Here is an 11,469-nt window from a genome sequence, read left to right as displayed (position 1 = left end):
TGGATCCTGGAAACCTGAATAAGAGGAACTGGTTTCCACTCTAGAGAGAAGGCACATGAGCAGTCTAGAGAGTGCTAATGCCACAGTGCATTTGGGCTCTATAACCTCGGACATATAATAAAAGGTTTGGAAAGCCATGTTGTGAGTTAGTACAAGAAACTTGTAATTCAAGATGCACAATTTTAAAAGTGGTGCAGTGCAGTTGCCTTGGTAATGGAGGAAATACTGCTTTGCCATGACAGGTTGGGCTGTGGCACTCTCAACTACAGAGAACTGGCTCAGCAATTGGAGCTGAAGACGGGAGACATGACTGTGTCTCCCCACGTGCTCCCTGACGAGTCTGACCCGGACACATACGAGCAGGTAGCATTCCACTTCGGGATCATAGCTGTCCTCAAAGGTTTGATTCTAAAGTGTATTTTTTTTCCTTTTAAATTACCTTATAAGTTCTTACTTGTTTTTTTTTTTTTCTTTCATGATATAGGGTGTGCTATTTTCCTCTTTCTGCCTGAATCGAAATCTTCCAGACATGATGCACCTGTGGAGTGAAATATTTAACAAGTAACTTTATTTGCAAAAGATCTTAATGCTTGAGATGTATCAGAAAGTAACACTGAAATGTTCTAAGAGTAGACTTCACTCAGCATGTCCTTGTTGGGTTTCCTAGCCTGGTTTTACTTGTCATTCCTATGGACCAGAAAAATGCCTGAAGGTGTTGAAATAGCCTGAAAACTTATACATAATAAAGGTTTTCATGATATTGAAGGGGGCACGGATGGATCTTCAGGAATTTATTTTGGTTTTCTTTCTCCATAGTCCATCCTTTGAAGAAGACGAACACTTCAAAGTGTTAGTTAAGATGACAGCTCAGGAGCTCTCCAATGGGATCCCAGACTCGGGGCATTTCTATGCAACCCTCAGAGCTAGCAGGACCCTCACGCCTGCAGGGGACTTACAAGAGACCTTCAGTGGCATGAATCAGGTGGGACTTGGGAAGGGGTGCTTGTCATTCTGGCTTAGTCACATCTTCTTCCAGAGTTGCTGATGCTTTCTGGTAATAAGTTACTTATGTCAGAGCACTAACTTTATAATTAACAGTTCTCATGGGGAATAATTGTTTAACTCATTTTCCTCCTTGTGCAACCTCTACTCCAACACCACCCCACCTCGGCTGGCGATTACCACACACAAGCATAACATTGGCACATGTCTCCTGTAGGCTTCTGATATTGAGGGTTTTGCTTTTCAGACTGGGGCTCTGTCTGTGGTCTTGATCATTCTTGTGTATGATCCCTTTGGTTCAGGTGAGGTTGATGAAGAGAATTGCTGAAATGACAGACATCAAACCAATCCTGAGAAAGTTCCCACGGATCAAGAAACATGTTTTAAACTGTGATAATATGAGGTAGGTTCCTGAATTGTTTCTAAAGAAAGATCTTATTCATTCTATTTTATTGAGTGTGGTTTTTAGATTTTTTCACTTGAAATTATATAAATTTATCTTCAAGGAAGAAAGACTATTTGGTATAGGTATAAGTTATAGAATTGATTCTAGACTTAACATTCTAGTGAGCTAAAATCATTTGCTATGGAAATGAAAAGAATTATGTTTTAAGTTCAATAAAAATTGTGGGAGATGGAGAAGAAAGCAAACTAATTTAATTCTAGAACTGCCAAGTAGATTTAAGGCAAAGATTTAAAGTTATATTGTTTCCAAAAGCAATGTTCCTTAAATAAGGAGATTGTGAAGCTGAATAAAGGTTAATTTGCTCAAGACCAGAATAAAAATGCAGTTTCTTATAAAAACAAAATTATAAGATGGCCAGCTTACTCATGCACATAAAGTTGGCCTTATGCCTTCAGGTTTGAGCATAATTAAATTTTTAAATCCTTAGCAATTTATTTGCAGCATCTTATTACAGTGACCCTGACTTTGTACTCACTGGTCCCTGGTGTGAAAATGTTCAAGTGCCTGGTTTCACAGACCTGCCACCTTTCCGCAGTGGTTCCTGACAATCAGTGAGCAGATTCTGAGGTCATGCTGTGGGTGGCAGGAGGTGAGGCCTGGCAGTCAGGTGTCCGACAGGGCTGTTGCAGGTTCTGGCCCAGTGCTCAGGTATACACCATGGCCATCCTGGGTGGCTTAACTACTTGGGTCTTCTGCCTCCTCCTCCATAAAACCCTACTTTGCAGGTTTATCATAAGGAACAAAAGAACTAATATACTCAATTCAATTAGTTAAGTGCCTAAACGTTGTATTAATTTAATTTTACCAGCCATTTAGTTAAAATGGAAAATGTATTCTACCAACACACTGTAGAGTTCAAATAAATTTTATATGTTAGTATTTTTGATTTTTTAGAATTTTGAAAGTTGTATAAAAATATGTTTTGGAAGCATGGTGATTTTTAGTATCTTATAATTTTTTACTCTAGCAACCAATTTGTATTTTCAAATTGATCTGTCTTCTGGATGAGAATTTTTAAAGTTTTGAGTTTTCTGATTACATAAGTCTGAAGACAGTACTGGCAGATCTTAATGTTCTTTGTATTCTCTTTGCTCTTAAGAGCACAGAATTTAGAGTCAACAACTTTTTCTTTACATCTTAATGAAATTTTGGAGATATAACACATTAAAATAAATATGTGAAAGTCTGATAATTTGAAAGCACAGTAGAGAAGTAAGCAAGCTGTATTATTTTCACATTTGGATAGTATTTCTTTTTAACATTTAGAATATCGTCTTATACAGAAACATTGTTATTCACTTCATATTTGTGTAATTTATACAAAATGTGAAGAATTAGTAAAAGTGTTTTATCTTTTATAATAATGGTTTACATAATTTTTTAATCAGATGTTCAGTGAATGCTACTCCTCAACAGATGTCTCAGGCAGAAAAAGAGGTAGAAAAGTTCATCAGAAGTCTTGGTCGAAGCAAAAAGGAACGGAAGCCTGTCCGCCCACATGTGGTTGAGGTAACACCCTGGTCATAAAGCTGGTGGTCACTGGGCATCTGGCAGGCACCAGGAGTCAGTCTCAGCTTTTATATATATATTAATCATTTAACTCTAAAACCATTTGATGTGAGGAAACTGAAGAGGTATCCATAGCTTTTCTCGCACTGACCAAGTTAAAGGAATTCATGCCCTGTCATTTGCCCTCCATCCTGTGTTCACCTGCTGTTCCTGTGTCTTGCAGCAAACAGTCCCCTGACAAGGAAAGGCAGAATCTGGTTTGGAATATGGCCATAAAAATAGCTGAAAACAATTATCTGATGAAGTCTTTCTTTCATTGTTAGGCTTTGGAAGAAAAAGACTGTTAAAAAATTCTTTTGCTGTGACTCAATAGTTCATGGATTTTTATCTAAAGCAATATCAATCATTAATAACCTGATCAATCTGATCAGTTGACAAAGGTGGTTTTAGTCTGATTCACCATGATCAGTGAGAGGCCTTATTTCACACTGGAGGGTGTTGAGAATTGGAGGATTTTGCAGGAATGATTTCTTCTTTGTTGATGTTCACGTCCCTTCTTCCATTTGTGCCCTGGTTCCCTGGCTGCCCCTTGTCTCACTAGCTTCTCTACCTCACCTATGGGAGACTATGTGGGGGCAGCTTCCTGTTGCTTTGTGACTCTGCCCACAGCCTATTCGCATTATACACCCTCTTGTTCTGGATGCAGTTTTATGACTAGAAAATGCAAAAAGAAGAAAAGAAAGCTTAAAATATTTTTCATTGTGATGTACAACAAGGACTTTTTTTCATTGACTATCTGAAAAAATTCTATAAGTTCATTTCTTTTAAATGTCTAAATATTTGTATGTGAGAGTTCAAAATAGATCTCTCCTGATACTTATCAGCTCTGTGAGTTTTACACATCTCTACCATATCTCTTTTGTGTGAGTTTTGGGTTTTTCTCATTTCTACTGGAAATGTTTTACTTTCAGAAACCTGCACACAGTGGGTCTGGTGAAAGAGCACATGGAAATGGTTCCCAGATCATAAGAAAGCTGATCACAGTAAGTGGCCACAGGCCCTTGACTCCAGAGTGAACCCTACTGGTAGCTTTGCATGGGTGTCCTTTTACCCTCAGAATGGGAGTGCTCCTCTGGGCCTCATCTGCATCCTGCTGGGCTGGGCTATGTCCTTAGAATTGTTAGTTGTATTTGGTCATTACTACTCTGAGCCTTGTCCCTTAGAAACTACCCAGTGAGGGCCCTGTTCCTGGATAGGGGTGTGGCTAGGAGGACACAGGCTCCTCCCTTTCCTCACAGCTTCCTGTAGCTCATGGTGCTTCATCAGCAGTGTGCCCTTAGTTAGGAAGTCCGATTGATCCTTCCTACCCATTCAGCTTTTGCGATGAAGCCATTGGGCTTTGTTCATCACAGGATGGCAGTTTAACATGCTCCCAAAGAATCAGCTATAATAGAAATGATGTGCAATGGGGTGTTTATAGTTTAGTGGTGACATTGTATTTTAAAGCATCACAGCAAGTGTGGAATATTTCATGTTAGTTTTAAAGTCATAGGTTGTGTGGAGTGAAGTAATTGTGGTGCCTTGCTCTTAAGTAGGAGCACACCATGAGTGACTCCCTCAGGGAAGTTATAGTACCTGTGGGCTGTGTTAGCTGCTGCAGCCTGGCATGACCCAGCTCCTTTGTCCCTCAGGATCCCACTTTCAAACCCTGCCAGATAAAGACACATTTCCAGCTGCCGTTCCCAGTCTATTATGTGGGCGAGTGTATCAGGACTGTCCCCTATGTGCATCCAGATCACGCCAGGTAGGTGGACCTTGAGTTCTGTGCTTTAAGAATACCACTTGTTGAGCATGTCTTAAAAGAAAGACCTATCTTGTCAAGTACAGTTTTCATACTGACTTTGAGCACTGCCACGTGAGGGGATCTGTCTGCTGGCTATGCCCAGTTGGCAAGAACTCCTGTGGAGAAAATGCAAAGTGTGCACCTTGAGGGGTCTGTACACAGCCCAACAATATGCCTATGTTAAATTTAAAAAATCATTATATTTACTTATGAAAATGTATTATAATTAGGCATAATAGTGCAACTGATTATGCTGTATTCCTATATGCCCATGATATGATTTGCTCAGTCTCATTCCACAGTATCTCTGCTTTCCCTCTGCTCCTTCCTCCTCCTCATCCTCTTGCTCTACTCTGCTGGTCTCCCTTCTATTATATATATTTTTTGTAATTAGTGCAGTATGGTGTATATAAAAGTGGGATTCATTATATTCATACAAAAAAATTGCATAATTTGATTTCTTTCCTCAGTGTTTTCCCTATCCCTTCCTCCCTCCGTTTCCATCTCATTCCTCTGCTCTCTTGTCTCCCTTCTGTTTCTGTCATATCCCATTTTTATGCCTTTTTTCTTTTCTTCTCCTTAGTTTCCAAGTCCAAGAGAGAACATTCTTTAACTCTGGCTTATTTCAGTTAGCCTAATGTTCTCTAGTTCATCCATTTACCAGCAAATGACATAACTTTATTCTTTGTGGTGGCTGTGTAGTTCCATTGTATATACGTGTATGTATACATTATTTTCTTTATCCATTCATCAGTTGACAGATACCTAGACTGGTTCTATAACTTGGCTATTGTAATTGTGCTACTGTAAACATTGGTAAACATGTATTACTACAGGATGCTGATTTTAGTTCTTTAGGATAAATACAAGGAATGGGATAGCTGGGCCATATACTAGCTCTATTCCTAGTGTTTTGAGCAATCTCCATACTGCTTTCCGGAGTAGTGGTAGTCATCTGCAGTCCTACCAGTAATATGCAAATGCATCTTTTCCCCACATTCTCATCAGGATTTGTTATTTATATTCTTCATGGCTGCCATGCTAACTGGAGTGAGATGAACAGCTCAGTGTAGTTTTGATTTCCATTTTCCTGGTTGCTAGAGATGTTAAGCATTTTTGCATGTATCTGTTACCCATTCGTATTTCTTCTTCTGAGAAATGCCTGTTTACATCATTTGTCCATTTGCTGATTGGGTTATTTTCTTTTTGATGTTAGTTTTTTGAGTTCATCGTATATTCTGGATATTAATCCCCTTTTGGAATAGCAGTAAAAATTTTCTCCCATTCTGTGGGCTCTCTCTATATGCCCTTGTTTCCTTTGCTGTGCAGGAGTCTTTTAAATTGGATGCCATCCCACATATTGATTCTTGGTTTTATTTCTTGAGCTCTAGGAGCTGACATTTAGTGCTGCTACGATGGAGTGGTGAGCCTATGTTCTCTTTTAGCAGTCACACTGCTTTTGGTCTAATTCCCGGGTCTTTGATACACTTTGAGTTGACTTTTATGCAGAATAAGATAGAGATCTAGTCTCATTCTTTATATCCCTTCAATATTCCTGTAAAAATGCTAACATTTACAGATCTAAATGAACTCCTTTCAAAATGCCCAACTTAGTCTCCTTATCTATAGGTAAAAATTGCATAAGTGAAGGCTTGAAGCTTTAGGGTAAATGTGGCAGATGGAACCTGTGTGTTTATATTTGAACCCTCTAGTAACTGCAGAGTGTCAGCAGAGTCTTAAAAAGCATAAAGCCACAAGGTAGAAGGCATGGAGATGGGGTGGCAGACAGCATGCAGGGGCTTCAGGAAAACTTAGAAAGCAGGAATGCGGATGAGCAGGGACCATATGACTCAGGGAAGCTGCAGAGGGCAAGGGCAAGGAGAAAGCCAATTGCCCAGCAAAGCAGAGAGGGCAGGAAACCCGCACCCCCACAAGGAGGCTTCGGGGTGATAGAAGCAGGGGTGCATATTTCCAGGTCCCTCTGGGTAGTTAGATTCCCCACTCTGCCTGCCCAAGTGGAAAGCTTAGGCCAGCTCTGGGACAAGTAACCAGGTGGACAAGAGGGATTGTGTTCCGTGGAGGTGTCAGTGACAGGTGCATGGGAGCCCAGCAGATGAATGAGTGTCTCTGGAGGCTGAGAAAGAACAGGGAATGGGTTCAAAGTAAAAATGCCTTGTGTATTTCAACTGTGTTTTCAGTGTTTACATGTTAGTAGAAAATGAATATTTGTATATGATATATGTTTCTACTATTCAGCAGGAAAATGTAAATTTAAAACACTTAAAAGTTGTAAGAAGCTAATTTTTATATTTTATAATTTTCAACAAGTGAACATGTATTTTTACCTAATAGTAAATAATTGAATATCTCAGGAAAAGATAATAGAGATGGATAAAGACTGCAGTCCTGATGCCAGGGTGGAAGCTCTGTTCTCCAGGGCCTGTCTGTCCTACCTATGCTGTTGCTCAGTCAGGGGATGAGCTGGCACTGGCGCTGAGTGGTGCCACCCCTCGCATACCAGATCTCCTCTTGACTCAGGAGATACTAGGTGACGTCTCCACCACAGTCTTTCAGGAATGGGGTCATGTCCACTCCTTCATTTTCTATCTGGCTTGTTTCAGCCTCTGTGTTCTAGAAGACCACAGTCAGTGGTAGTAGAGATCTGGGACCTAGTGTCACCACAGTATAAGTAACAGGCCTGGGCTGTTGCCACGGACTTCCCAGTTGTGGCTCCTTTCCACAACATCATTGTTCCGTTTGATCTTTTGCCATGTTAATATGCTGTCTAAAATCTTTTCCTCTCTCAGGGGGCCAACTGTTATCATTCACAGTGGAAGCCATCAGAAAGTTAGTCTTTAATAAAAATGTGCTCTACTGGAATATGCGTGTTTTTTTAATAGAAATATAAATCTATATAAATCTATTCAGTTTTCCATATAGTGATGTGAGACATTTAATTAAATGATCATTTGTACATTTGCCTTTACAATAATTACTTATTATTATTCCGTTGCTCCACCCATCAATTTTGAAAGCTTTGGCTGCAAAATAATGACCTTTTTTGCTTTTTATAAATTTTAGTTCTCCAATTGGTATGGAGAACTAAGGTGTTCCCACATATTTTAAGTAAATTACATTCTTTCCTTTTATTTTTTATGCTGTGAGTATATAATTTTCCTTTTTTAAATGTGGATATATTTGAATGATTTGGGACTTGTGTTTAATATTTTAATATATGATGATGGTAGTTTTTGTGAAAAAATCCTCTCCTTATCACTTTCTCATCACTTTGTTAACTTATTTTTTTGGCCATTGTCTTATGATTTTTCTTTAGCTTTTATATATTTTAGTTTTTTCAAAAAATAAATAAAATTGGTAAAAAAAATGAATAGCTTCTTCTTACTGTATGAGACTTTTAAAATGCCACATATGTATATAATAAGTTAAGCTATGTAGAAGTCTTTTGAAGAAAAGTCTATTCCATCTCTACAATCTCTCTGGTCCAAACTCTGACCCAAGGGAACTATTCGAAATTGTTCTTCCTCACATTCTTACATTTTTTTCATTACATAAAAGAAAAAAAAAAAAGTGGGACCGTAATGTGGACCTGTCATTGGTTTTTGGTTCCAGAAGTCCCTGCAGATACCATACATGGATGCTCACATTCAATGCATGAAGTAGTGTAGTATTTTGCTTACAACTCTTCCTGTATACTTTAAATCATGGCTCAATTACTTAGAATACTTAATACAATGTGAATGTTGTTTAGATAGCTGCTCCACTGTAGTGTTTGGGGAATAATGACTAGAAAAAATGTGAACTGCATGTTTGTTGCAGATACTTTTTTTGTTGCTGTTAATTATTTCTGATCTGTGGAGCTGGGGTTGTGGCTCAGTTGTAGAGTTCTTGCCTTCCACGTGTGAGGCACTGGATTCGATCTTCAGCACCACATCAAAATAAATAAGTAAATAAAATCAAGATATTGTGTACATCCACAAAAAAAATATTTGATCTGTGCTTGATTAAACCTATCAGTGAATGCTACAGAGAGCCAACTGTATGTTACTTAGTTTTCTTTTCACTTAATTATACTCTAGACATCTCTTCAGATTATATTTCATGTAGTACTTCCTTTAAGCCATGTTGTTTTTAACTTGCATTGTTTAATACATTAATTCCAGCCTGAGGATCCTTGCACGTGTGATGACGGCTAAATTCTTGCATACAGAAATTCGAGAAAAAGGGGGTGCTTATGGTGGAGGTGCCAAACTCAACTATAATGGAATTTTCACTTTTTACTCTTACAGGTGAGTTGTTGTCTTTTCACCACATCTCATGTATGAACACACATACTTCATTTCACTTCTAGTACTTGGCTGTATTAATTACCAGTGTAATTATATATCGTCTTATATATAGGAGTGACTGTCACCTAACCACACCCAACAGTACCCTTGGTGTTGCAAGGACCAGGGATAGGATCCTCGTTTGCTAATTGTCACATTAGCGACCTGAGAGCCTTCTGAGCCCCTGTCAATGGTAGAGGCCTAAAGGAGATCTGTTTGAGGTTTTCAGAGACCTAAGACTGTTACCCTTTTTGTGGTGTAATTCTAAACTTCTGGAGGCCCTGCTGCCTGAAGAAGGCATGTGCCAGAATACCCTGAGAGTGAGTCATCTGGTGTCATTCTGATACAGTTCTCCTGATACAGTCGTCACCCACTGCTGCTGTTCCCACGCTATACCTAGATGAGGGGTGAAAACAGCCCACAGGCCTTCCCCTCATGTTCCCCAGAAGTTGCCTTCAGAACCATGATGGTGGGCAGAAAGGACTGGAAGTCTTTCCACTCAGATACAAGGAAATATCTTGATAATTGTCCAACCTTTGGGCAAATTCTAGGCAGTATTCTGAGTTTATCTTGTGGAAGTATTTTTGTTTAACCTTGAACTTTTCCACCAGTCTCCCGTGATGTCATTGTGATTCTGACTTCCCTTCTTCCATGTGACTTCCTCTCCTGATAGAATCACAAAAGAGCATTTTAAAATAATTTGTCAATAAAATTAGGCAGGTAGACTATGTCACCAAATATAAGGAGTTTGTCATGAGGTTGTTGTGGTCAGATTTAACCTTCTGCAGAATATAATTGCTCTGTTAGTGTGGTGTTTGGAATATGACATATTAAAAGTAGAACTGTTAACAAATAGAAAATGTCGATGAACTCTTAGTCAACATGTGTTTTTCATTACTTTTTCCATTGGTAAAATCCTTCAGTATTAACTGTGGTTTTCCAGGGATCCAAATTCAATAGAAACACTTCAATCTTTTGAGAAGGCTATCGACTGGGCTAAATCTGGAAAATTCACAGAGCAGGACATTGATGAAGCCAAACTCTCTGTTTTCTCTGCTGTAGATGCTCCTGTTGCTCCTTCAGACAAAGGTAATTTGAGTAAATAATGAAATCCTTGATGTGTGTTATTGCCAACTAAAACTCAAGTTTTCTGAGTACTTCCTTCTTGGCATGTGGGGACCACAGGCAGCAACTCCGTCTTGTTTTTTCCCATCTCTGTCCTTTTTCCTTTGTGATATGGTTTTCATATTTAACAACCTAAACAGTGACCTCGAAGTCATGCTTCCTGACAGCAAGTCAAGAACATGTTAATGATTTACTTCAAATGAATGGAAACGTACAGTGAGGTCGAATTGCTGACCCAGTAAAACACCTTGCATTAGAGTTGAATATTTTTGACTTGGCATGAGAACAGCGACTTCATCATGTAGCGCAATTTTGTTCACAGTTTTACCAGTCATAGGTGATCCTTACTCTTTATCCACACTCCAAAAGTGGGATTCTGTAGGAGAGGTGAGCATGGCTCTGTGGTAGGTGGAGGTCAAGGTTTGACCTTTCTGGGCCATACAGATACCTGTTTGAAATACATCAATAAAGTAACCTCAGTGTCCCTGCCCAGTTGTGAACACAGAGGCCCCCACCTGAGCCATACCCAGCTAGCTCCTCCATCTATACCTGTGGTTTTCCTTTCAGGAATGGACCACTTCTTGTTGGGTCTTTCAGATGAGATGAAACAGACACACAGGGAGCAGCTCTTTGCCGTCAGCCATGATAAGCTGGTTGCCGTGAGCAATGAGTGAGTATGCGCGCTGTGGTATGATGTGTCCAGTTAGTGAAATTCAGAAATGTGAAGACTTTCTGTTGACTTGGAGAATGTGTGTAATGTAGAAAATAGTCCAGATTTACTGTTTTCCTTTCAGATACCTTGGCATTGGGAAGAGCACACATGGATTGGCTATACTTGGACCAGAGATTGCAAAAATTGCTAAGGACCCCTCATGGATAATAAGATAACTGGTCTCAAGTATTTTTGACTGGACTCTGGAACTCATTTGAACCTACATGTGTATAGGCTCTTAAAACTGAAGCCTCTGAGCCAGATTTAACTTGGAAGACCAGAAATGTTACTGCTTTTTCCAAAAATCAAGTTGTTTTTAAAATTTGGCGAAAAGTACTGACTGGCAAGTTGAAGTATGAGGGAAGTAGGTCATCATGAAGAAATTGAAGTGATTATACAAATGAGAATTTTTAAACTTATTAATCCTAAAACATTTATTTTAAAAATAAAAGGCAACTTTGACCTA

The 11,469-nt window shown here is 39.1% G+C and overlaps 1 protein-coding gene across 2 annotated transcripts in view; it reads left to right on the top strand.

Annotated features, from left to right (window-relative positions):
- Positions 1–11,469, top strand: part of Pitrm1 (pitrilysin metallopeptidase 1) — a 33,451-nt gene extending 21,982 nt beyond the window's left edge. For both annotated transcript variants that reach the window (XM_005320331.5, XM_040277240.2), the window contains exons 17-27: positions 243–363; positions 485–561; positions 817–982; positions 1,305–1,405; positions 2,857–2,977; positions 3,949–4,020; positions 4,669–4,781; positions 9,002–9,127; positions 10,110–10,255; positions 10,859–10,961; positions 11,086–11,469. In XM_005320331.5, the coding sequence (XP_005320388.2) occupies positions 243–363; positions 485–561; positions 817–982; positions 1,305–1,405; positions 2,857–2,977; positions 3,949–4,020; positions 4,669–4,781; positions 9,002–9,127; positions 10,110–10,255; positions 10,859–10,961; positions 11,086–11,179 (1,240 nt within the window). In that variant the 3' untranslated portion in view covers positions 11,180–11,469. The remainder of the gene's footprint in view (positions 1–242; positions 364–484; positions 562–816; positions 983–1,304; positions 1,406–2,856; positions 2,978–3,948; positions 4,021–4,668; positions 4,782–9,001; positions 9,128–10,109; positions 10,256–10,858; positions 10,962–11,085) is intronic.

Source organism: Ictidomys tridecemlineatus, chromosome 10 (genome assembly GCF_052094955.1).
Source record: "Ictidomys tridecemlineatus isolate mIctTri1 chromosome 10, mIctTri1.hap1, whole genome shotgun sequence".
Taxonomy (NCBI): Eukaryota; Metazoa; Chordata; class Mammalia; order Rodentia; family Sciuridae; genus Ictidomys; species Ictidomys tridecemlineatus.
Note: the sequence above shows the minus strand (reverse complement) of the source record. Positions and strands in the feature narration are given on the sequence as shown.